Below are 27,073 nucleotides of genomic sequence, written 5' to 3' on the forward strand. Positions count from 1 at the left end.
TCTCAAACACTTCATTAGTCCCAAACAGGACTCAGCGGGGGGATGGGGCATGCCCCGGTCCCCGGCTTTAAACCCTGTGATCGCTGCAAACGGCCTATGCCCATCAGTGATCCACATACCAGCTACCTAAGGTGCTTAGGCGAAGGGCACATAAGTGACAAGTGCTGTTTCTGCAAGTCCTTTAAACCTAGGCTGAAGAAGGAGGGCGATATCCGTCTGAAAGCGCTCCTAATGGATTCGGCACTCACTCCGGCACTAGAGCAGTGGACTGACTCTGCACCGAGCACCATGGCCTCTGTGCAGTGCTCCACTGGTGCCGTCCATGAGCCGGCAGCGGTCCCCCTCCACGGCTCTGGAGAAGAAGCTGAAAAAGACTGAGGGGAAGATCTCCTACCGCCCGTAAGGGACAGGAAAGGGCTGTGGTGAGCCACGACCTGTGCTGGGCAGCTCAACACCCGCTTTGGGAAGTCGGGCCCCCGCTCAAGTCGAGTGGTGCAGCCCATCCCACACTTTGTGACCCCAGATAGCGGTACAGGCCCTAGCCAGATTCAGGTGCTGTCAACGCCCAAAGCTCTTCGAGCGGCTCAAGAGATCCTGACACTCCTGGTGCCGCCCACACCGGCACCCACAGTACCCCAGTCTCAGGGAAAACCTGCAGCGGTACTGATCCCCATTGAGAGGGAAATCCCACTAGTGTTCGTCTGTCCGAAGCTGTCATGGCTCAGGCCTGGAGAGGCAGGCTTAGCCGAGCCCTCTTCGATCCCCAAACCGGGAGCACCAATTAAGGGACTCGAGGCATACCTCATTGGTAGATTGGCACAGACCCTCTGAGGCATGCGCCATCTGGCATGAACTCCGGGACAAGCCCCGGCCATCTCCAAGGACCCGGTACCGATCCTGGGACTGATTGGACATCAGAGACCGCCAATCGCTGGGGCGTCATCATCTGTCTCCGAGAAGGAGGTCCCCGTATTCAGGACGATCATCCTGGCAACTGGCCTGTAGTAGCTCCCGGTCCCGTTCGACGTCCTTGTATCGGTCGAGAAGCGTGAGGTGTGAATCGCCAGGTATCTGACGCAGATCCACCAAATGCCATCAGTCCCTGAGAGCCAGACCAAGACAGTCTCACCCGGACAGGTCAACTTTGGGACACAGCAACTGGCACCGGTTGGACAAGAGCCACCGCTCAGCCTGATCCTGGTCACCTGGTATCAACCGCTCTACTGGTAGCTCTGTCTTGGAGCGAGGTTCTTTGCCCGTGTGACAAGCCCCATTACCGGCGGTGCTGACTACGTTATCAGCACCGAAGCCTGTCCCAGGGCTCCAAGCGCAGTGGCCAGCCCATGGTATCTGTGGAAAGCTTGTGGGTTTACCCAACCTTCCCAGGCTGGCTGATCAGTGTCAGGAGCCTCGACGAGGCCAGAAGCCTCGGTATGCTGTCCCCCTCCAGTGCTCGAGGCTTTGGGGTAGTAAGACCCCACAGGTCCAGGAGGACCCAGGGGAGCAAGCTGCTGGACCACCAATGGACATGGAGGTTCCCACAGTGCCAGCATCGTCCTTGTCGTCGCTGGACAAGGCTATAACAGGGCCCCCTCACCCAGTTCCTCAGGATGACACCAGAGCGCACCAGGAACTTTTGAAGGGGGTCGCTTCTAACCTGGGGCTTCAGGCAGAGGAATTGGAAGAGCCCTCGGACTCTCTGTTTGACGTCCTCGGCTCCTGCCAGGGTGGCTCTACCCCTTCATGAAGGGGTTTCCAAAATCACTAATGCCCTGTGGCAGACCATCTCTTCCCTAGCCCCATCTCTAAAAGGGGCGAAAGCAAGTACTTCGTGCCAACCAAAGGGCACGAGTACTTATACTCCCACCCAGTCCCTAATTTCCTTTTGGTTGAGGCAGTTAACTACAAGGAGAGACCAGGACAAGCTGGGGCCATGCCCAAAAATAAAGCCTTGAGGCAGCTGGATATCTTTTCACGTAAGGTTTATTTGTCTTCCAGCCTTCAGCTGAGAGTGGCCAACCACCAAGCCCTCCTTGGCCAATATGACTTTAATATGTGGCAAGCCATGGCCAAGTTTGAAGAGTTGCTGCCCAAGGCTTCCAAGAAGGAGTTCCAAGCGATCTTTGATGAGGGCACGGTTGCAGCCAGGGTAGCCCTCCATGCAGCGTCAGATGCTGTGGATGCTGCTACCCGCACCATGGCTTCCGCTATCTCCATGCAGCGAGCCTCTTGGCTGGTCCTCTCTGGATTATCCACCAAGGCCCAGCAGTCATTGCAGGACCTGCCCTTCAATGGCAGAGCCCTATTTGCGGAGCAAACAGACAGCAAGTTGCATGGCCTCAGGGACTCCTACACCACCCTGAAAATCCTGGGTTTTTTTGCAGGGGTGAAAGTGGGCCAGTACAGGCCGGTACAGCATACTGATAAGAAGCCAGTACCCGCCCCTATGCAACCCACATTAAAGTGCTGCCCCTTTTGCCTCCCCCATCAGTGGCCCTGCTGGTAGGGATCCTATCGGCAGGGCCGCTGACGGGGGAGGCAAAAGGGGCAACGACGTTAAAGCGCTGCCACGGTGCTTTAATGTCATTGCCTCTTTTGCTCCAACCACTTCAAGCCACCTGCCTCCACTCTCAGCCCAGTCAGGTTCGATCTGTAATAAGTAGTGGGGCAAACAATCATTTGAGGGTGCGCCCGAGGGCGATCTACCAGACTGTTCCCTGGATCCATCTTTCCCAGTGTTCTCCGACCACCTTTCCCCTTTCCTCCTGGTGTGGACCACTATAACTTTGGACCACTGGGTCCTCAGTACCCTCCAGTTCCTTTCTACCCCCCCTCTCACCTGCCTCCCCGTTTCTCTTCAGGGACCCTTCTCATGAGAGTCTCCTCGTGCAGGAGGTAAAGGGGTTACTACAGTTGGGTGCGGTGGAAGAGGCTTCTCTCGAGTACAGGAACAAGAGGTTCTATTTCCGGCCTTTTTAATTCCAAAGGCCAAGGGCGGTCTACAGCCCATCCTGGACCTGCGAGACCTCAACAAATACCTAAAGAAGCTAAATATCTGCATGATCTCTCTGGCTTCTATTATCCCTTCCCTGGATCCGGGAGACTGGTATGCCACCCTCGACTTGAAGGATGCATACTTCCACATAGCGATCTTTCAAGGGCACAGACACTTCCTCTGGTTTATGGTGGGGCCCCACCACTACCAGTTTATGGTCCTCCCATTTGGCCTGGTGACATCACCGAGGGTGTTTACCAAGTGCGTGTCGGTGGTAGTGGCTTACCTCAGATGCCGGGGTATCCAGATCTACCCGTAACTCAACAATTGGCTCGTCAAGAGCAGCTCCAGGTCTACATGCCGTGCTCTGGGCCTACTGGTAAATGACAAAAAGTCAATGTTACTGCCAGTGCGGAGGATAGAGTTAATCGGAGTGGTCCTCAACTCGACCTGCACCAGGGCATTCCTGGAAATGATAGAAACATTCCACACATTGACGAACCTCATTACAGAAGTCTCTGCATTCCCTCTGACTACTGTCAGGGTCTGCCTGCGCCTGCTGGGCCACATGGCAGTGTGCACTGACGTGGAATGCCATGCCAGGCTCTGGATGCAGCCCCTGCAACAGTGGCTGGTGACAGTCTATTCCCAGTTCCGAGACCCCCTGAAAAAGATCATTACCAAAGATCGATACTTGCTGCGGTGGTGAACCAACCGCAAAATAGTCCTGGAAGGGGTTCCATTCGATAACCCTCCGCCCTTCATAGAGTTGGCGTTGAACGCCTCAGACCTTGGCTGGGGGGTGCATATCGGCATCCTCCAGACTCAGGGGATGTGGTCCCCAGACAAAGCACGGTTGCACATAAACGTCAAGGAGTTCTGAGCAGTCCGGCTGGTGTGCAGAGTCTTCTTGCTCCACCTGTCGGGCAAGGTAGTACGAGTCCTGACAGACAACACAGCCTCAATGTTCTACATCAACAGGCAAGGGGGGAGGTGCGCTCATCGGCTTTCTGTCAGGAGGTCAGAAGGTACTCCATCTATGGGACTTCTGTATCAGCCATGAATTCTACCTGGAAGCTTGTCATCTTCCCGGCGTCAGGAATACACAGGCAGACCAGCTCAGCAGGGACTTCTCTCACCATGAGTGGTCACTCCATCCAGAGGTAGCCTGCATGATCTTCCAAAAGTGGGGAACTCCCCAAGTGGACCTGTTCGCTACCAGACAGAACAGGAAATGCTACCAGTTTTGTTCTTGACAGGGTCTGAGCAAGGACTCCCTTTCCGATGCCTTCCTCCTGTCATGGTCAGGGAGCCTGATGTACGTGTTCCCTCTGATTCCACTCATCAGCAGGGCCCTGGCAAAGATCAAGAGAGACCAGGCGCAGGTTATCATGATCACCCCGATGTGGCCTCACCAGCACTAGTTCAGCACGCTCATGAGCCTGTTGGTGGCCCCTCCCTGGCCCCTGTCCAACTGACCAGACCTGCTGTCATGGGACCACAGTTGGCTCTTACACCCCAAACTTCGGGTCCTTCCACCTCTCAGCATGGATGCTGCGTGGCTGAACCCGGAGAAGTGGACCTGTTCAGAAGGAGTCCAACAGGTCCTCCTGGAAAATAGGAAGCCCTCAACTAGACTGACTTACCTGGCCAAGTGGACGAGGTTTTCCCGCTGGGCGTCTGAATGGGGCATCTCTCCCTTGTGTTCCTCCATACAGGCTGTACTGGACTACTTACTCCATTTGAGGAACCAGGGCCTGGCACACTCTTCTATTAGAGTGCATCTTGTGGTCATCTCCGCTTTTCACCCGCCGATCCAAGGACAGATGGTGTTCTCCCATAACATGACAGTCAGATTCTTGAGAGGGCTGGAGAGACTCTTCCCACAGTGGGCTCCCGTCCCACAGTGGGATCTTAACTTGGTCCTCTCTAGGCTCACTGGCCTGCCCTTTCAACCGCTGGGGTCCTGCTCCCTTTCCCATCTGTCATGGAAGGTCATGTTCCTGGTGGCGGTGATGTCGGCAAGATTGGTCTTGGAAATTAAAGCCTTGACCTCAGAACCACTGTACACAGTCTTCTACAAAGATAAGGTTCAATTGTGGCCCCACCCGGCCTTCCTGCCAAAGATGGTCACCACCTTCCATATGAACCAGGACATCTTCCTCCCAGAGTTCTGTCCCAAACCGCACAAGACCAGTGAAGAGAGGCGTCTACACGCCCTGGATGTCCGGAGGGCCTTGACTTTTTACTTAGAATGTACCAAGCCTTTCTGTAAATCAACTCAACTCTTCATCGCTACAGTTGATAGGATGATGGGTCACCCGGTGTCCTCACAGAGGATTTCCAATTGGATCACCTCGTGCATAAGAACCTGTTATGACATGGCGGAGGTTCCGCTGCCACCGATTATCAGAGCCCTCTTGACAAGAGCTCAGGCATCTTCTGCGGCCTTCCTGGTGCACATTCCTATCCAGGACATCTGTAGAGCCGTAACATGGTCCTCTGTCCATACGTTTACCACTCATTATGCCATCACTCAGCAGACCAGGGACGACACTGGATTTGGCAAAGCTGTGTTGCAATCCACATGTTCGTGAACTTTTACCCACCTCCAAGGGTACTGCTTTGGAGTTACCTAATATGGAATGGACATGAGCAAGCACTTGAAGAAAAGACCGTTACCTTTTCCGTAACTGGTGTTCTTTCAGATGTGTTGCTTATGTCCATTCCATGACCTGTCCTCCTTCCCCACTGTTGGCATTTCCGGCAAGAAGGATCTGAGAGTTGGGGGAGCCGGCGGTGCCCCTTATACTGTGCCATGCGGGTGCTACTCCAGGGGGTGCTAGAGCCAGTCCCCTGTGGATACTGCTGATGGGAAAAGTTCCAGCACCAGTGCATGTGGCGAGCGCACACACCTAATATGGAATGGACATGAGCAACACATCTTGAAGAACACCAGTTACGGAAAAGGTAACTATCTTTTTTCAAGTATCAGAGGGGTAGCCGTGTTAGTCTGAATCTGTAAAAAGCAACAGAGGGTCCTGTGGCACCTTTGAGACTAACAGAAGTACTGGGAGCATAAGCTTTCGTGGGTAAGAATCTCACTTCTTCAGATGCAACACAGGTTCTTACCCACGAAAGCTTATGCTCCCAGTACTTCTGTTAGTCTCAAAGGTGCCACAGGACCCTCTGTATCTTTTTCAGTCTCTCCTCCGTGCTTTTAATCGTTTCCATTGCCCGTGTCTGCATCCTTTCTGTTTCTGCCCTTTTTAAAGATGAACTTGAACATAGTATTCCAGGTGATGGAATATAATTGATTTATATCATATTATAATAATACCTGATTATAATTTGATTTGTCAACAATAAAATTAATCTGGCACCGTGCTGCCCATTTGTTTAGATTTGTTAGGTCCCTCAGAGTGTTCTCTGGTATTGACTAGCTTAAATAATTCTGTCATCTGCAAATTTTGCTACCTCAATCTTCATTTCTTTTCCAGCACATTAATAAATGAATTAATAACAATTAGTTATAGAGAATCTTGTGGCACTCTATTGTTAACCTTATGAAATGTTAGAAATTGACCACATATTCCTACTCTTTTTGTCTCTTAGTCAGTTTCCAACCCAAGTAAGCATTTTACTTCTCACTCCTGACTCCTTAGTTACTTTAATACCCGTTTGTCAGGGACTACATGAAAGGCGTTTTAAAAGGCCAAATAAATTGTCGATTGTTTTTCCTTTCCCCTTTCTTTTCTTTACGCTCTAAGAACTGCAGTAAATTAGACCGTCAGTTTTCCTTTAAAAATCATACTATTTGTCCCTAATCTATCATGCCCATCTAGGTTTTTTTATAATTCTGTATTTAATTGTTTTATCTAGTTTACCAGGTCTTGATGTAAGGTTTATTGAGCTGTAATTCCAAGGACCACTTAATCGATTTTTTTTTTTAAAGACCAGGTACTTTTGTTACCTTCCATCTTTTTGATATACTAACTGATTTAAGTGAGGAAAAAGCTTCCCCATTTCCTAATGAATTTAACCCTCTTTTCTTTGCACCATCTTGTCCTCCGTACATTGAGACTACCTAATAGCCCTGCACATGGAACTAGAATCATTTCAAAGAGAGCTTCCACAAGGTACATCTACACTGCAGCAAAAAAAAAAAAAAGCCCCCAAACAAAAAAACCCATGATAGTGAGTCTCAGAGCCTTGCTGAGTTCGGCTTGCTGGCCTTGTGCTATACAGGGCTCAAAATAGCATAGACATTCCTGAAAAAGGTGGGAGCCCAGGTACTGCTACCATCCCCGGGTTTTGGAGCCTGGACTCCAGCCCGAGCAGGAAAGTCTATACTGCTATTTTTAGCCCCATAGCAAGAGCCCCACGAGCCTGAGTCAGTTGACCCGAGCTCTGAGACTTGCTGTCTTGTTGTTGTCGTTTTTCTGTGTAAATGTAACCATAGAGGTACTGGATTTAAGCCCTTTTCTGTTACTCTAAATGTAGAGTAAAATCCTGGCTCCATTGAAGTTAATGGCAAAAGTCTCACTGACTGAAATTGGCCAGAATGTCTTTCAGACACAGGACCTCTCTCCTACACTGCCCTGTTACTGGTCAAGTTGTATGCTACAACCACAGGTTTCACATTAGCACTTGCTTGTCTTGCATGTTCTTTGCATAGAAAACCACCAAAAGATTCTCAGTCATCAGATACCTAGTTATCAATATTTCTAACCATCACATCTTCCAGCACAATCTCCTGGCTCACAATTGTGCCCCCAACATACTTCATGAGTGTTGTATGGCAGGTTGTCTCCCCAGTACCCCCTTGTGGCCTGGGGCTGCTCTGCAGCAGCCCTGCCTCAGTTTCCCCCATAATGGGCTTCCTTAAATAAACTATACACAGTTTTTTTTTATCAATGATGCCCCTTTTTCCAGGGTCTAATTTATTGGCATAAAACACCAAAGTCCTGGGGCTTCTCTTCTTCCCCCCAAGTCTGCTCTTTGGAGCTCTTTCCTGCTTTCGCAGGCCACTAACAGTGCTACCTGACTGGGGTCTTTTTCTACTCATGTGGAGTCCACTCTCCCTGGCCCTCAGCCATCGCTAGCTCTCTGACTTCCAGGCCCAAACCTTACTTCACTGCAGCTCTTCCGAAGTTTCTGCCACAGCTTCTTCTGGTTCTCTCCCAAAGCACCTCCCCCACCTCTTCCCTCCCCCACCCCCGTCCTCCACTGGCTGAAGCTTTCTACTGCTCTTATAGGGGAAATACCTGATCCCATGCATATGTGCCTATTTAGTTACTAAGGTTGGCTTACCCTGGGCCTCTAGTGTTTAAAAGGGACAAGTGATCCTGTTACAACAAGGAATAATCAATACATTTTCAACAGCAATCAACTTAGAACTGTTCTGTATATTACTAAAATCATGTAATATAAATCTGGCCCTTTTAAAAAGCTATTTTAATCCTGATTGGGTTGCTTTCAGCAGTCTGTTCCTAACAATTTTGCAGTGAAGTATAAACATCTCAGAGGTGTTTGTGCATTTAATCTCAAACTGTCAGACTAGAGAAGTGCAGATCATTTTCTGGAGGAATAGCACCTGCTCTCTTCCTGATTTTGTTTTCTTTGGGAAAGGTTGAATACAGTATATCCTCCCAACCAGTTGTTTCAATGATGATAAAAATTTCACATCTCTCCTCCCTGTTTACTTAGTACTGCTGTGCCCTAGATATGACAACATGTGCAGATCCAGTAGTAGTAATGAAATCTATGGAAAAGAGGCACACAGAGGAGAAAAAAGACATTAGATGATGACAGCTTTTATTCCCTGCTGTTGTTGGACTGCAAACGGGTAGATAGTTTGCAACCAAGGCTGAAAAACATTTAAACTTTATTTACTAGACAATAAATAATACAAAACCTGCCTGCCAAATGTTGAAGATGAGAGCTGTCATTGAATTCATACTGTGGCTGGTGATGTGTTCTTTTTGTTAATCTCACTAAAATAAGCCAGGATTTTTCTGTTTTGGAAAAAAAGGGGCCCGATCATACCCTCCACTGACAAAACCCAGGGGAATTTTAATAAAAAAGTATTGTAAAAATACTGCATCTTTTGTGTACTGTGTCATTCCCTCAGTTGCACAGGGATGGCAACCTTGCAGAAGGGGAGGAGCGGTTGCCAAGGTCAAAGATAATTGGGAAACACTACAAATCCCCATCCAGGCCTTCAGAGCAGATGCCCCCTCCCCCTCCCCCTCCCCCTCCCCGTGTGGAATCCTGGGCCAAAATATGATTGTACAAGCACTTGTAGAAATAAAAGAAGATTTGGATTTAACTTTTTAGATTACATCATTACATGTAGCGGTCTGGAGATCTTTCTGCTGGTCTTCCTCCACCCTTGAAAGTGACACTGCATGCAAAGGCCTGCAGGCCCACTGGGTGTATAATGTGATCCAAATATGATATCTTTCATCAACTGTCAAATTCTTTTAATTCACCCCTTCTTCCACTGTTTCACTCATGCTTGCAGTTCATCTGCCAAACCGTCCAGAATCTTCCCCTGTATGATAAACTCAAAACCCTAAACTGTAGGAATCCTCTGGTTTCCCTTCATTCTGCTGCTGTCAGGCCCACCAGTTCTCACAGCTTTCAGAAACCCTCCAAACATCCATATCTCCATGTTCAAATTTCAGTATGTAATCAGAGGGAGTTCTGGGAAGGGGATGGTGGACTTGTCACAGAGGTCAGGAGAGTGGGCAGCCAGAGGTGATGGGGAACCAGAGTAGTGCTGCTTATTTCTTATTTTCTTTTCAAAGCTGAGAAAATAAAATATAAACACATACAACTCTGTTCCAGTATACTGGATTTCTGCTTATGTTGCTGACTGTATGCTTTAATACAGTGGTTCTCAACCACTGGGGGACTGCGAGCAGGTTTCAGGGGGTCCTCCAAGCATGGTCAGCGTTAGGCTCGCTGGGGCCCAGGGCAAAAAGCTGAAGCCCGGGGCCATGGGCCCTGTTACCTGGGGCTGAAGCTGAAGCCTGAGCAATGTAGCTTCTCGGGGGGCCCTGTTGCATGGGGCCTCAGGCAATTGCCCTGCTTGCTACTCCCTAACGCCGGCCCTGGCTTTTATATGCAGAAAAACAGTTGTTGTGGCACTGGTGGGCTGTGGAATTTTTATAGCATGTTGGGGAGGCCTCAGAAAGAAAAAGGTTGAGAGCCCCTGCTTTAGTATATTATATCATCATCATCATCAGTGATCCAAAATGCTGCATAAGTAGCAAGTTAACATTATCAAGAGTAGCCTAACATTTCGTGTGCTTTTTGCCATTTGTGTTTTTCAGTTATCATTCTTAATGCTGCACTAATCATGTGGAGTTTGCATTTAATTCTAACAGTTTTTGTGCTGCCATCTGAAACATTCACATTCATTATCCCTTCAACTGAGAGTTTCATTATTAATCTCTCAAAAGCAAATTCACCTAAGGTGACTGAAAACAACCTAGCAGGTTTTTCTACAAGGTTTTGTATTGTAATGTAATAAGTGTATACACACTGTACATACACAAAGCTTTGGCAAGTCCTAATGGCTTAATGTTTGTTTATTTGAAGAAGCAAATAGATGTTTATGTAAATATTTGCTTGTAAGCACCTTTTTTAAATTTTAATGTAACTTGTACTCCAAATCCTAAGGACCTTAATCAGTTTTTACTCAGACTTTAATTCATTGGGGCCCTGTATGAATATGGAAAAATAGGTGATTTTTTTCTGATGAAGCATGAGAAGGATATAATGTATGTAGAAAATACCCTGGAAATACTTCCACATTAACATCATATTGTGACAGGAGAACCTATATCTCAAGGTTGTAGATTCAGTGGGCTTGATAATTCTAAACTGATGGTTGAAACTGCAGCTAGTCGAAAAATGTTAAATTTCAAAGTTTTCCAGCTAAACAAAGGGGATAATTTTTTCATGAAAATTCACCCCATTTTTCTGCCAGCTCTTGCTGGATCCTTCACCTGACCGTGAATTGTCAGATAGTATCAGTCACTTAATACAGGGGAAGGGCTCAGCTTTATCTTCAGAACATTCCCATCTGCCTTAAACTTATTCCTTTCCATGTCTGCTATCTCCTTCCTCTTCTGTCCCCTGCTTCCTTCCTTATGGCAGATTAGCCTTACCTGTCCCCAGGACCTTAAAGTAGACAAACTCAGCAGCGTGAAGCAGAAGGAACAAAAGGAGTATGTATCCTGTTGCAAGTGCAGGGCCTCCTTTGTAGAAGAGGACTGCTTGCTTTGTTCCCAAGAAAGATTATCCCAAGGCGCCTCTCTGACCTGGAGGAGTGCCCTATAGAATCACCAGGCAGACCAGTATGGAGCATCCATGGGTCTCACTGAGCCTTTCTGACTTCCTTGCAGATAGGCGGGCAGCTCTAGGATGGAGTCTCAACACTGTGGAAGCTCTAGCCTATCAAACCTTTGAAGTCCTGCAGCCTTCAGTGGGATCAAGCAGTAACTCTTTAGTGCCCCATGCCTAGCACAAACAGTCCAATAAGCAGAAGGGGAAATGCCTCAAGAAGATAACCCTTACAGCAGCCTTTCACTCAAGTAGGTTCAACCTGCTCCTTAACTGGCCCCTCAGTCAGCTGGTATAGTGGATAATAAGCAGTCTGTGTGCCTCCTAAGACCCCTCTCTGGGACACTTCCTCCCAGCACATCATGGGATTTTAGCCTGGGATCTCTGGTCCAGGCATCCAGCTCCTTGCTGAAAGTGCCCCGAGGGTGTTGATAGATCAGTGATACTCAGACCTCAGTGGTTCAGGAGCCAGATTAGAGATCAACTTTACCCAAAAGAGCCACAGTAATAGTATGATTCCATTGTTTCATTTATTGTAGTATTATATATTCAATCACACGGTGTTTTAATATGTGCTGCAAAGAGCTGCATGAGACATATTAAAGAGCCACTGTGGCTTGAAAGCCTCAGTCTGAGTATCACTGAGATAGATGCTGCTAACAATGCACAGACAGATGGATTTCTTTACTCTACCCTCTAATGTCTCACAACTCATTCACCTTTCTCCTTGTTGTAACTGGGGATAAAAATATATTTTAGCCAAACTTAAACCTTATCAGGAGAACTCATAGAAGCAGTAGTGCTTTTTCTAAAATTCTGTCTTCAGTTACATTAATCTTCAGCAGCGTGCTTGAATAATTTAATTATCCCTTGAAATAAATATATTCAATACACTCAAAGGTCGCTTAGTTAACCATCTTTGCTCTAGAAATAAGATCTCTGTGAGGTGGTAACTGAAGAGATGATCATAGTGGTACATCTTGCACTTCAAGGTCTAAGCTCACCTCTTTATTTACCATCACCTCTTGAACTTCTAGTAAAAATGTTGTAGGCTCTGTAAAGATTGATTTGCTGCTTTGAAATTCAGTCTCAAAACTTCTCCCAAGATGTTTTTGCCACCATTAGAACTTTCATTATGAGCTAGGAAGCCCAGAACTCCCAAGTTACTACTTTTAATACTGTTTTTATAGAATCCTATTTAGAATGAATGGTTTCAATGAATCTATACCGATTAGCACCAGCTAAGAATCAAGCCAATATCTTTAATCCCAGTATTTAATACTATATGCAAAGAATCTGCGTTAGCAGCGAGTACTTGAGACTGATCTTTTCAGTTTAAAATTTTAGGGCTCGATCTTCATCATAGTAAATCAGCTTAGCAGTCTTGGCTTCAGTGCAGCTACACTGATACATATCAGCTGAGGGTCTGGTCTGTAGTGTTAAACTGAACTGTTGATCCATAGAAATAATTCTCCCAGGAATGTAGTCTTTTTCCCCCTCTGGTTTTTCATGATAAGTCACATTAAATTAAATCAATAAACTGAAAAAAGTGGCCAAAACATTTTGGTTGGTCAGCAACAAAAGATTCTTGTTTAGGGGAATAGATTCATATCTTTCAAGGCAGACGGGACCATTGTAATCATCTAGTCTGACCTCCTGTATAACACAGGCCATAGAATGTCCCCAAAATAATTCCTAGAGCAGCTCTTTTAGAAAAACAGCTGATATAGATTTAAAATTGTTGTTGATAGAGAATCTACCACTACCCTTGGTAAATTGTTCCAATGGTTAATTACTATCACTATTACAAATTTACACCTTATTTTCAGTCTGAATTTGTCTAACTTCAACTTCCAGCCATTGGATCATGTTATACCTTTGTCTGCTAGACTAAAAACCCCATTATTAAACATTTGTTCCCCATTTAGATACTTACACCCTTAACCTTCTCTTTAAGCTAAACATATTGAACTGTTTGAGTCTACCACTATAACACAGGTTTTCTCATCTTTTAATAATTCTCATGGCTCTTCTCTGAGCCCTCTCTAATTTATTAACAGCCTTCTTATATTGTGGGCACCAGAACTTGCAGTATTCTAGCTGTGGTTGCATCAGTGCCCAAGTACTCCCAGTCAAGATTCCCCTGTTTATGCATCCCAGGATCACATTGGCTCTTTTGGCCACAGTGTCACTCAGAGAGCTTATGTTCAGCTGATATCCACCATGACCGCAAATCTTTTTCAGAATCACTGCTTCCCAGGATAGAATCCCCTATCTTCTAAGTATGGCCTATGTTATTTTCCCTCAGATACTGTATATACAATAGCTAACCTGGTCTCTGTAGGGGAGGTGTGTTTAGAGCCCTCGAGTACAGTATGCTCTCTGTGACCATGCCCAGGTAACTTACAATTAAAATCAAGGGTGGGGGGGAAATTCCCTGTCACTTAGTATTTTTAGGAATCAAAAGGTCGAAGCAAATAATTTCAGCAGCTAAGAATCAAAACATCATTGACTTGGAAACCCCTGATCCAATAAAAAAGGTGGGGTGTGTATGGGTGGGTGGGTGGAAATAACTGTGAAACAACCATAGCAGTGAGACACTTGGAGCAATAGGATCTAGACACTGATTAGAAAGGAGCCAGGATTTATAGGTTCTTCTCTCTGGTATCTGTTCTTGAGCAAGTAAGTCTCTATCTGGGTGACCACTGTTGCAGCAGTGGTAGCATCTTTTAAGCTTTCCTCTCTCTGGTGCATCCTTCCTGGAGCTGCAGTACTGAGGCAGCAGCAGCATTTACAGCAGCTCTCTATTAGACGCCCCTCTCTTGGGTGTGCAGGTCTAGCTATAATTTAGCCTAAAATCTTCATCTCTGTTTGTTTAGTTGGACTCGAGAGAGTTATAACATCATAATATCTTATTGACAAGAACTTCCAAAACAAAATAAATTTTCAAAGCATAGTCTGACACTGAGTTAAAATGTCATAAATCTGTATGATGAAGATGATCTTGACTATTTAGGTTCTATATCTGTGAACTTGTTTATCCTAATGTTTTCAAAGAGAAAATGAAAATTACGTTCCGTGGTCTAAACTGAAACATCGGTCTAACTTCTACATCTACTATATTTGAGCCAATCTACTTCATAATTACAATTAAAATGATAAATTAACATAATTCCAGCAGAACTACATAATCAGCCCTCTTTATAGAGTGGAGCACTCTAGAGACGTACATTGAAAAATGACTCTTATGAATAAAGAAGTTATTGAAAATTATTTTAAATTTTCAATATCAAACAGTTCATTATTTTTTATTGAATAGTCTTGTTAATGAAGGTTGAATCTCAAAAGTCTTGGAGGTCTAGTTTGGATAAGCATCCAAAAGTTCATATGCTTATCTAACCCCCGATCCTTTTTGAGTTTCCATTTCTGGCTCCTCAACGCTCTTCCAATCCCCTTATCTTCATAAGAAATTTTCAGGGGGAATTTCTGTGCTTTTTCTTCTCCCTACATTGCTTCCAGCCTGTCCAACCTCAAGGGCCTTTCCCAGAGGAGGTAGACGTCTTTCCAATAACATTGGCAAGATCTGTTGTTGCCTGTTTTAAATTGTGATTCCTTTGTGGTTTTACTTTTACAGTTTGTCTTTGCTAAAAATGTACATCACACTAGAACAAAACCTTGAGGAGTTATGTTAACTGACACAACATTAACTGAAACTTAGTCATCAGTGTAGATAGGGACAAGTCATGCTCATTAATGCAGCTCCTCAAGGCTGGGTTCTAACTCAATGTAAATAAGTATTGAAGACAACCCATTAGTGATACCCCAGAATGCCAGGGTTTGAGGCTTCTTTGGGGTGCTATGGAAGAATGCCCAGAGCTGACACAAGCAAAGAGCTGATCCACTACCAAAGGTATTAAGGAGAGGGGGGAACTATTTGAACCTGGGATGGAATAGCCTTCTGATTAAAGACCAAGCTTGGGAATCAAGAGATCTGGGTTCAATTTCTACACTCTGTAGGTGATCTAGGGAAATGTACTTATTCTCTTTGCCGTAATTTCCCATCAGTAACATGGGGATAATACTTCACTGCCTCACAGGGGAGTTGAGACACTCAGATACTACAGTCCTGGGGCAAGTATCTAGATAGGATGGGTACAAGTTTAAATTGTCTTACTGTAGCTGACAGCTGTACTGTAGCTTCGCAGGGCTGATGGAATATCCTGCTGGTGTGTTAGATTTTCCCATTTGTGGCTAATTGTTGTTCTATGGTCACAAAAACACACAGTACAAACAATAACCAGAACAAATTATTATATATCTTTGTTATTTCATCCCAATAATTTTACAGCCTGACAAGCATTTAAGATACAAAAAAGATTGTCCTCCAACTTGGTGACAATAATATTCTCGAATATAGTGAGACCTACATATACCCCATATTCCCATGGACAACAAATCTGTTTTTGAAAATTTTAAAATGTTAGGCCAATAACTGAGCTGACAGCACACTGGCCTAACCTTAGGCCTCTGACCTGAGTCTTAGTCTATGTGGGACTTTCTCCTTTGTGAAAGTGATGTTGACTAGACTAAAAAGAAAAGAATACTATACAGGCAGGCCACAAAGAAAATAGTTTTTCAGTTCCAGCATGATTCAGTTTCACTTAAAATAGAAGATTTTATTTTTCCCATTTAAAAAGGAAAAGGTCAGCCAAAAGGAAAATCTCAGGATTTTCAATCTTGCACTTTCAGGAGGCATGCCTGATAGATTCCCTTTCTCCCAATGATTTACCCCGCAATAGACTGCTAGAAACATAAGGAACTAAGTATTTATGCAAGCAATAGATAAACCTGCTGTCCTCGTGAAGCATCATTTTGTTTTAGAATATTTTTGAAAACAGTAGTTCATAAATATGTCATGTTCACCAAAATCGGCCAAAGTTTCCATTATTCAGTCAAAATTTAAGTGGATTATTCTTTTCCCACTAGATGGCTTCTCAGTAAAATGGCATGTCAGACTATTAATTGGCACTACTGCTTTAATGTCTTTGTATTGCATCTGGATTCTCTTTTGAATTAAAGCATACAATGAAAGTAAGATCATGAAGGAAAAGATTTAAATTGTATTTGGTAACAGTGGGGGGAGGGGAAGGAGCAGAGAGAAAATGAAGAAATTGAAAAGAAAATCTTTATATTTAAGATAAGTGAAAATTGTCTTTATAATGTTCTTTTTTTACAACAGAGAGATTTTAATGTTGCCTGTGTTTCCTTAGATTATCAGTGTAGCTCTTGACTTAATTTGGTTAAATTTATATTTATATTCTATTATAGCAGCAGTTCACACGTAAAAAGTCTAATTTGTAACATGGGTAGAAATGCCAAAAAGTCACACACAACAGAAGATTCAAAATGTTTTTTATCAGCTCTGCGTGGTATGTTTGAGGCAGAGCAGATTGTGATAATGTTCATTCTCATAGTCATGGTGTCTTCATAAACAGTGACTCTATAGTGTTTTATCTGTATGTTTACATTGTTTCTTGCCTAGTTTCTGCAGTTTTAAATATTGAACACTTATTAGTTAGTAACCTTGTTTTACTTTAATAACTGATAACCACAAATATCCTTTTCTCCATAAAGTGTTGTCAATAGTCATTTGGCCTTTTGCCCCCCAGTTTTGACTTTCAGTAAGGCACGCAACTGTGCATGCACATACTATCTGTGCACTAATATCTGTAGATGCAAGTGGTAGAATTGGCATATACAGAATTATGTTAGCAAATGGAATTTGCAGGTCAAACATTTGGCATTTTTGCATACAGGTGTCAGTACACCAAAAGTGCAGTCATTGATGTGATTGTGAAAAGTTGTAATGCACAATTGGAGGCCAGAATCTGAAAATCAAGCTCTGATTATTGTTTGTCTCAATGGTTCATTTTCATGATAGGTAATGACTATTGTAAGGTTATGCTTTTTCATATTTCTTGGCTGAATTAGACAACCTATGATTCAGGACCTTCCCATTCCATAACATCAGTAGACCTTGGCCTTTCATATAACAGTAGACTCCAAAGGGCTGGCTTGGGAAGTCCAGAACGTTGCTTCATGCTATAAGTCTCTCTCAGAATGACTATAATGTATTATGTAATACGTAAAATAAATTACAATATAATAAGTCTCCCTTCCCCCCAGTATCTGCATTCCCTTTACATGATTAGGAAACTACAAGATTTGCTCAAAATGGGAAGCACATACTGGTACCCCATCTCTCTCTTCAGGATCCAACTAGCTGCTGTGAAAAAGGACCAGGATATCACTAGTTGGGAGATTAAGGATTGGATTCTGCAAATTGTTAGACACCCTCAACTGCCATTGAAAGAATCTCTCAATCTCTTCACATACTTGTTAATAAGAAGGATGACAAAATTGCACCATTATGGTACTCCCCAGGTGATAAGTGTAAGGAAGAAGAGCAATTAAAACATCCTAAGCCTCTGAGATCACTACAAAAATAATGAATGAAACCAGTTCCAGATCATTTATGAGCCCCATCAGGTCCCGGGGACAAATCAGCAGCACCCACAGCATCAAAGCCTGCTTAGATCTAGTAGTATCATTGTGGATGTCTGACTTCTTCTCATTTCCCAGAGGAAATGATACACTAATGAATCATCTGTGTGCCATGCCCAGGTCTGAAGCCCAACTGATACTGGTTTAGAAAAACTGGAGAAAATCAAAAACTATTGGGGTTGGCCTGCTATCACCTTCCCAGTGATCTTCCCCAGAAATCAGGGGTTACAGTCTGGCAGGTAATTGTGAGGTTGTTAATACCTAGTGACAGTTTTTATGAGCCAGGGCCAAGCCATAGCATAGTGTTTAACAATAGCTGCCAGTTTGACCTCCCTAAGGGAAGCATTAACAATTCCTGCCAATAAAGGACTAAGGCATTCCCAACTGACATGGGTCTAATTCACAGGTGGCTGAATGGACATTTCCCAGTGCATTTCAACTGTGAGACTGGTTGAAACTCAGTCAGGGGAGGCACTGCATGTGATTCCTTCTGTTTTGATGTTGCATCTACTCTACTACTGAGACTGACCCAAATCTAATCACTCTTATCTGCAGAGAAGATGAGAAACTCCTCATAGGGAGAAGCAGTCGACTCTGAAACCTTGTAAAGGCAGTGTATATTGATGGGGAGACGCATGACTTGGAATGGGGCTGCTGGGTAGGATTTTGCAGATGGTATTCCTACTGCTAAAGTAGTTCTTCCTCATCTCAAATTATTGAGACCTTTGGTTTTAGTGAAAAAAGAACAGGAGTACTTGTGGCACCTTAGAGACTAACAAATTTATTAGAGCATAAGCTTTCGTGGACTACAGCCCACTTCTTCAGTGCTGAAGGTCAGAGGTTGAGTCCCTACTGATGTGCAGTAACTGGTAATTCACTGGGACAGAGGCAAAGAATTAAATGTTTGTCTTTACCACAACCCTGGGATAGGTTAGAAAAAACTCCATATGGCACAGTGAGAAGATTCATATCTGGTCTTCTACCATTGATAGCTTAGTTTCCTCTTCTCCTGCTTTATCTATTACAGGCCAGTCAGCTTCAGCCTTTGTACAAATAACCACCCAACACACACCTTGCTGCTCCTTATCCTGAGAGAGCAGGTGGGAAGAAAGGCTCAGGAAACGAGGGATGCTCTGTCTTCCTGCTCCCCACCACGGCACTGCCTAAAAACTTAGAAACTACCTACTTCCACTTGTGATTCTTCCCCCTGCTTCAACTTCACCCATCTCTGTCTTGTTTCCAAAACTGCCCCACTCCTTCCAGTTAGTCAAGTTACATCTATGTCTAGGGCATTTATCCACTGTAACCTATTCAGAGCTTTGATTTCTACCTTTAAAATGTTCAGTCACTTAAAACCAGTTCTTCATATGTTTGAGTCAATTAACTTCAATAGAGTTACTCCTGATTTACAGCAACATGAGTGAAGAATCCTTTTTATTTTTGCCCCTTTTCCTTTTTTAAAATACATGCTTCTGGGTTGCCCTTTAACTCCCCAAAGTGGTGCTAGAGCTGTTACTCTTTTCTTAAATCACCGCATTGTGGCATGCTATTGGAAGTATGGTCCAGTGGTAGGGCATGAGACGCAGGTGAGCAGGGTTATATTCTGTGTGTCTCTCATAAGGATCAGCAATGTGATCTGGGAGAAATCATTTAACTTTCTTCCTCAGATTCACTATATCTAAAATAGAGAGATGGTTGAAAATCACTGTATCAGTGCCAAGTGGTTTTATTTGTCAGGCAGTATATCCACTGTAAACCACAATTTATGAGAAGACAATCTCAATCCTTACTCTGAATTCCCTTCCTTTTGCGAATTCAAGTCAGACCAACATTAATTTGACATTTTTTGTGGTTTATTCTTAAACCCATCCCTCGCCAAACATCTTGCTTTTTGAGTTACCTTAAGCCTACTGTAAACAAACAAATCATAGAAATTAAATAGTAATAAAACTGTTGTTGGCTTCATATCATAAATTTTATCCAGTATTTAAATGGCAATTATTTCCAGAAACTTGGCAATTGTAGCCACATAAACGATCAAATTGATTCCCGTCACAGTCCATCTTTGTCTGGAAAGGAAATGCCAGTAGTGTTTGAAAAATGGATTATTAAGGACCTTGGTTCTCTGAAGGTGGCTCATATGTTCTATTTGCTAACACAGCATCTTACTGGAAAAAAAATATGTGCAGCTTTTCCCTATCCCAGATTATTTTCTCTACAAATCTTTGGAGCAGGGGCATGTGGAATTAGTTTAAGCAAAGCCGAACCCTGATCCTTCTGACTGCCTCATCTTTCCTGTGCTGTTTTGTCTATGCCTGCCTCAGAATATGTCAACAAATTTCCTCTAAGCTCAGAAGATGGGGGGAAGGAACGGTGATTGCGTCCTTTTTTTTTTTTAAGGGAATAATTTAGAACAGACATGCTTTCAAAAATGGTACAAGTTTGTCTTGTAAAATATTTGTAAAGAAAAATAGCCTCAGGATCTCCTAAAGTAATCCCTGTTGAGTTTTGGAGACGTCACAAAGGGCATTGTTTTTATTACATAGCTATAATTCTTTTCTCACACAATTTGATTATGAATCAAGATACATTTATAACGAAAGCAGCATCTGAGAATGTAAACTGAAGAAGCAAAACTACATATAGCATAAAGAGCAGAAAGCAGCTGTGGCTGAAGTGTGGTTTATTTGTTTCCTACTATATTAAAAAACAGATTTCTTTTCATGTATCTGAGGTAGCCGTGTTAGTCTGTATCCACAAAAACAATGAGGAGTTCGGTGGCACCTTAAAGACTAACAGATTTATTTGGACATAAGCTTTCATGCGTAAAAACCCCACTTCTTCGGATGTATGGAGTGAAAATTACAGATACAGGCATAAATATATTGGCATATGAAGAGAAGGGAATTACCTTACAAGTGGAGAACCAGTGTTGACAGGGCCAATTCAATCAGGTTGGATGTGGTCCACGCCCAATAACTGATGAGGTGGCGTCAATACCAAGAGAGGGAAAATTGCTTTTGTAGTGAGCCAGCCACTCCTAGTCCCTATCCAAGCCCAAATTAATGGTGTTAAATCTACAAATGAATTTTAGTTCTGCAGTTTCTTTTTGAAGTCCGTTTTTGAAGTTTTTTTTGTTGAAGGATGGCTACTTTTAAATCTGTTATAGAATGTCCAGGGAGACTGAAGTGTTCTCCTACTGGCTTTTGTATGTTACCATTCCTGATGTCTGATTTGTGTCCATTTATTCTTTTATGTAGAGACTGTCCAGTTTCGCCAATGTACATGGCAGAGGGGCATGATATCATATGGCACATGATGGCATATATCACATTAGTAAATGTGCAGGTGAATGAGTCCCTGATGGTGTGGTGGATGTGGTTGGGTCCTCTGGTGTCGCTAGAGTAGATATGAGGACAGAGCAGGCAATGGGTTTGGCCATGTACATTGGTCAAACCGGACAGTCTCTATGTAAAAGAATAAATGGACACAAATCAGACAGCAGGAATGGTAACATACAAAAGCCAGTAGGAGAACACTTCAATCTCCCCGTACATTCTATAACAGATAAAAGTAGGCATACTTCAACAAAAAAACTTCAAAAACAGATTTCAGTATTGTTGGGTGGGCTAAGGGTACCACTGTTTCATTTTTGCTTGATCAATACATTATTTGAACTAACAGCAATATGGTTATTAACCTCACAAATGAATTGAGGATACAATCTGACTCTTATAAGTGGGTTCAAAATGACTTGCGTGTTTTGCATCCCCTGGTATTTACAGCTTTTAAGTATACTGAATCATTAGAAATAGTTTTGTCATATATATCCCTCATATGATTGCTGCATTACAGGCAACCCATCTTTTGTGCCTCAATTCTTTTAACATCTTCAGAAGAAATCTTGACACTGCAGTTTTTGAACCAGTGTCACTAGAGAACCTTTGGATGTTTAAACACTAGATGATATTTCCCTCATCCAAGTTGGTTTATAAGGAAAAAAGCAAAAATGACACTATAAGAAATATACCAATGCATTTTCTACTCTCAAACTATTGAACATTAGTGGAAAAAGTAAGAGATATTAGAATGCAACACAGAACAATTCCATTACCTACTGTGGTTTTGGGTCAGATACAATATATAAAGAGTAATTACTTCATTCATAGGGGACCACGTTAGTATGTACTTTGTAATGGAAGAAGTTTTAAAGTAAAACATTTCTATCCAAACATTTTGCTTTTCAAAACTTTGCTAACCCTGAAAAGCATCTTTTTAAATAGAACGCTTCTAAGAAAATACATTATAGGCAGGATGACAGTGAATCAATCCATTAGTAAATTTTTGGCCTATTTATCAAACCTCTGAATAATGTATGTTCTGAGAAAGGCCAGGAGAAAATGACTTTTAGCCACTGTAGTGGTAGAGTCGTTACATGCAGCATTTTTCAGTGGTAGAATCTGACTCCATATGGATCTGATGCTATATGGCTAGTGGGTGAGGATTCTTGGGGAGGTCTCCTGGTGGGAGGGAACAGAGTATCAACACGGGATGTACCTTGTGAGTAGTCCTTCAGGTGCATGTCTGCTTAGCCTACTTGTTGTCAGTTTAATCTGTTCCGCTGACTAACGGTTCCTTCAGGAGGCAAAAAACACAGACAAAATGTTGCTGTTAGTAAAACCATCAGCATGAAAAGGACTTATAAGGGATGATTCCTAGTTTTCAGAGGCAAATGGTCATTCTGTTTTGGTCATTTCACAAAAAAAATTGATCAAAGGATCTTAAAAGTTGAAAAAGATAATGAAATTGGATGTATACTTAATTAGACCTTTATATTAACACTAGGTGCATGCTGTCACATGGGTATAATTCATAATTCATGGAGGGGAGGGATAGCTCAGTGATTTGAGCATTGGCCTGCTAAACCCAGGATTGTGAGTTCAATCCTTGAGGAGGCCATTTAGGGATCTGGAGCAAAATCAGTACTTGGTCCTGCTAGGGAAGGCAGGGGGCTGGACTCCATGACCCTTCAGGGTCCCTTCCAGTTCTATGAGCTAGGTATATCTCCATATATTATAAAGTGGAAAAAAGACAAAAATGGCTGAGAACTTAAAAATTGGATGGCCACGGATTGCAAATCTGTGATGATTGAACCTGGTGATATTCGGAACAAAACAAGAACTCTCAACCATGCTTGTAGCTGTTTCCATTGCTTCACACTGACTGTACAGAGACAAGGTGGGTCAGGTAATACCTTTTATTGGACCAACTTCTTTTGGTGAGAGAGAGAGAAGCTTTTGAGTTTACACAGAGCTGCTCTTCTCCAATACCTGAAGAAGAGCTTTGTGTGAGCTTGAAAGTTTCTCTCACCAACAGAAGTCGGTCCAATAAAAGATATTACCTCGCCCACCTTGTCTCTCTAATATCCTGGGACCAACGTGGCTACAACAACACGGATGTTCTAGGCTTCAGAGTGACAACACAGAGTGACAATCCTGGAATCTTCTTATGTAGATAAAGTAATGGCTCTATGAATCAAAATCCAATACAGTTTGGAAACCTGGCTAAGGAAGTAACCAAACTACCATACAGAATGCCACCTCTCCTGGGAAGAGGGCGTGTGCTCATTGGCTAAATTCAGTGGAATGATTGTCAGACATACCAGTGACCTCAACAATTTAAAAACACATCTGTCTGCTGCTAAATAGTGCACACAGGTTTGTCTGGGGAGACTGCACCTGCTGTGCTGTAGGTGTACCAGGATGTCCTAACAGGCTATACATTTAATTGGAATGTGAATAGATGATAGCAGCATAGTGGGTGCAGCATAGGATCAGCAGTGCAAGGGTTTCTTTTTGTATGTCTATAATATTCAGAGCTGAAGGGAGGAGCTGCAAACCTTCCTATCACGCTCAAGTTAATTCATTTGGCATTTCCCAATAGTGTCTCAGTCAAATTTAAAGTAATCCCTGCCCAATGGTGAGAGTGGGGGGAGAAAAATCATATACAGAAACTTGACAAGTCATTTTCTAAGGTCAGCAGCCTGTCCTTAGGACCTGAAGTGTGTCTGGTTTCTTACTCCCTGTACTTCCAAAGGAGCTTTTATCATCTTGAAATGTGGATACCCACATCAAATGAAGAAAGTGCAGTTCAGAAATCTGAGATGTAATATAGCTGCTTGACTCTTATCACTGACCAGAGTTCATAGGATATGAAAGTGGCATCCTCTATAAGCCAGAGAGCTGAACTTTTGAAATGTATTTAGGAAACTGTTACAGTGGCAGATGAAACTATGCTCCATTATGTACTTGGTTTATACACTGTCTGGACACAATATTCAAAGTAGTGGGAAAGAATTGTGGTATCTAAGATACTGCCATGTGGTAAGAGTTTCTAAATGCTGACTTTTTACTGATGAGCATTGTGTATGTCTGCAATATGTATGATTTTGAAATATACTTCAGAAATATATAGGACAATGAGTACAGTCAAAAAAGTTTTCACATTATTGCTGCTACTTCCTTTTTATTTCTTTTAGGATAGTGAAAGAAAAGGATTTATGAATAAACTCTATGCCATCCAGGAGGTGTGTGTCAGTGTCCAGAATGTCCTTGATGAAGTGGCTTCCTTTGGAGAAAGGATAAAGAAGTGAGTGCTGACACATTGGTGCTGGATTGCTCTCTGATGGTGCTCACATTTTTTCCCTCCATCCAAGCTGCAAAATGTTACATTCTTTTGGCGGGGACGACAGTTTTGGATGATATATTGCTAAATCTCATCATTATTTACTTTGCTTTATGCTGGCCCTTGGATGCATGAAAGTCCTGTCATTTTAATTCTGGAATTTAGAAATATATGAATTGGAAAAGAATCAGAACTGTGGCTTTGAAGTAAGAAATAAGACTGTCTTTCAGATGAGAGACATAACACTCTTTTTAACCCAGACATTTTAAAAAAATCAATACAAAGTCATGATAAAAGAAATAAGCAGACCTAAATAAGGATTTCAGAGATTTTAAAGATACACATGTATTCTATTACTAGGAAGGTTTTTTATTTAGATCAGGTTACCTTGAAAACAATTTCTCATCCTATTTTATGTGTAATTTATAGTCTTTGTGCATAAAATATATGACTTACCAACATACTTAACCACTGCTTATTTTTTAAGATTTAAAATGATACAGCATATGTATAGATTGTTTTTGAAAACAAAATTATGCAGTGTTTGCCTTTGATTGATGCTGGCCCATTACAGGAAGTTTGGTATGTGTTTGACATGTTAAATGAATGAGTAATTTAATGTTTATTATTTGAGACCAGAAACATTCTATAAAGATTCTCTCAACTAAAAGATAGGACTAAATTCAACCTGGACTTCTGCCAACATAAAGTCAGGTACATGTCCCCCTAAGATGGAATGTTTGGTGCAAAGCATTCACAACCTCCTTTATGCTATGTCAGTGCAGCCAAAAAGGTAGGGAGCTGCACTGATTCAGAGCATCCCCTCAAAAGCCTCTACCAGCAGGGTTCCTGTGATACATTCAATGGACTCTAAAGCTGAGTGACAGTGAAAGCATTGTTTTCCTGCCTCATTTTGAATACTGTCCAGGGTCCAGACTTCACACATCTCTGTACTAGATTTGGTGAATCTGGCCTACGTGATCATTTATATTCCATGCTTATGAGATTGCAATATGTGCACAGTGATATAGCCACAAAAGAAATACTCCCAGTGGAAGCGAATCAGAAGAAAATGGCCTATTGGTAAGTGGCCAGTCCACAGGACATATGAGGCTTATCATGCTCTCAAATGCTGCTTTCCTTCACCTCTTAATAGGCTAGTAGAAAGTGTTTTAGAATCAAGAAGTTTTGGGTTTAGGGTGTGGGTTTTGGGTGGTGTTGGTGACCTGTGATAAACAGGAGGTCAGACTAGGTGATCTGATGGTCCCTTCTGGCCCTAAACTCTGTGACTCTGTGAGAATGGTGTTACAGAAAGTTGTAGTCTATGAATTTCAGAACAAAGGCTTTAAAAGGAAAACCTGAGAGCTCTTCCAGTGGGAGTATGTGTGTAAAATAGTGCATTATACAACTTTAAACCAGGCCAGACGCACACCAGCAGAGGAAAGCACAGACATTTTATATTGTGCAAGCTCTAAAAACAAGCCTCCTTTTGAAAGAAACCTTTCATTAAAAGGCTGCACAGGGAAGTCATCTTGATTATTTTGTTAAATTGTGCATTTTGGAATTAGATATTTTTGCTCCATTGTATAAGAAAGCAACATAACTTGCTAAACAAGTGAGATTAATGACACTTCCTATAAATCTTTGTAATTTGTTCCTAAAAATATAAAAGGAAAATTGTACTGAATACAGTGCTAACACAGCACATACGGAGGTTTGCTAAGTGAGGAGCCAGTGTTCCCACACATGGGGTGTCTGTGATCCATAGCACCCAAGGCGAGTCACAAGAATGCGAGCAGACCCTCAACCTTCTGTTTCCCCCCAAATACATGCAGAAGAAGGGAAAAGAGCAGGTGTCCCCCAGGATTTAGGGAGTGATCCTACAGCAATTGACACTTACATAATGTTCATTCTGGAGACATGTCAAAATTGCTGGGGAGGAAAAAAGACAAACACAACCAAAAGAAGCCCGAGATCATTATGAAAAATTATAGCTAGCAACTCATACAATAGTAATTATTTAACCACAGAAGCCAGAATCATTTAGCCAAAATGATCCGGATACATATCTATTAATAATAATTTAAAGGGACACTGTCAACCTTTTTAGAGCCAAAAGCATACTTTTCTTATGGGAAGACAAATGCCAGGGAGCATCCTTGGAGTGGTAGTGATTTTTATATAACAATCCCTTTTAACCAAAGTCCATTTAACAAAAACTCCCCTGGGATGTTTTAAAATCAGCCATCTGGCCTTCATCTCTTCACTGCACTTCAGGGTGGGAGACCTATAACATAGCTGCTTCCAGACTCAGGCTCTACAAAACTGGCTGCTCAGCAGATCTTTATTACACTTTGAGATCTGGGACACACACACTTAGGGGTTTTTTAATCTGAAGGTTTGATGTGACCACCCATTTCCCTGAAACTTCCATTGGAGCCCAATCCCTCTGTTTTTCCTTTGTCTTTGAACAAA

General features: G+C 42.8%; 1 protein-coding gene across 3 annotated transcripts in view; it reads left to right on the forward strand.

Annotated features, from left to right (window-relative positions):
* The window catches only part of MCTP1 (multiple C2 and transmembrane domain containing 1), a 488,682-nt gene that overhangs the window by 449,482 nt on the left and 12,127 nt on the right, over positions 1-27,073 (forward strand). For all 3 annotated transcript variants that reach the window (XM_054032853.1, XM_054032854.1, XM_054032852.1), the window contains one exon: positions 24,453-24,562. In XM_054032853.1, the coding sequence (XP_053888828.1) occupies positions 24,453-24,562 (110 nt within the window). The remainder of the gene's footprint in view (positions 1-24,452; positions 24,563-27,073) is intronic.

This window comes from Malaclemys terrapin, chromosome 6, assembly GCF_027887155.1.
Source record: "Malaclemys terrapin pileata isolate rMalTer1 chromosome 6, rMalTer1.hap1, whole genome shotgun sequence".
Taxonomy (NCBI): domain Eukaryota; kingdom Metazoa; phylum Chordata; order Testudines; family Emydidae; genus Malaclemys; species Malaclemys terrapin.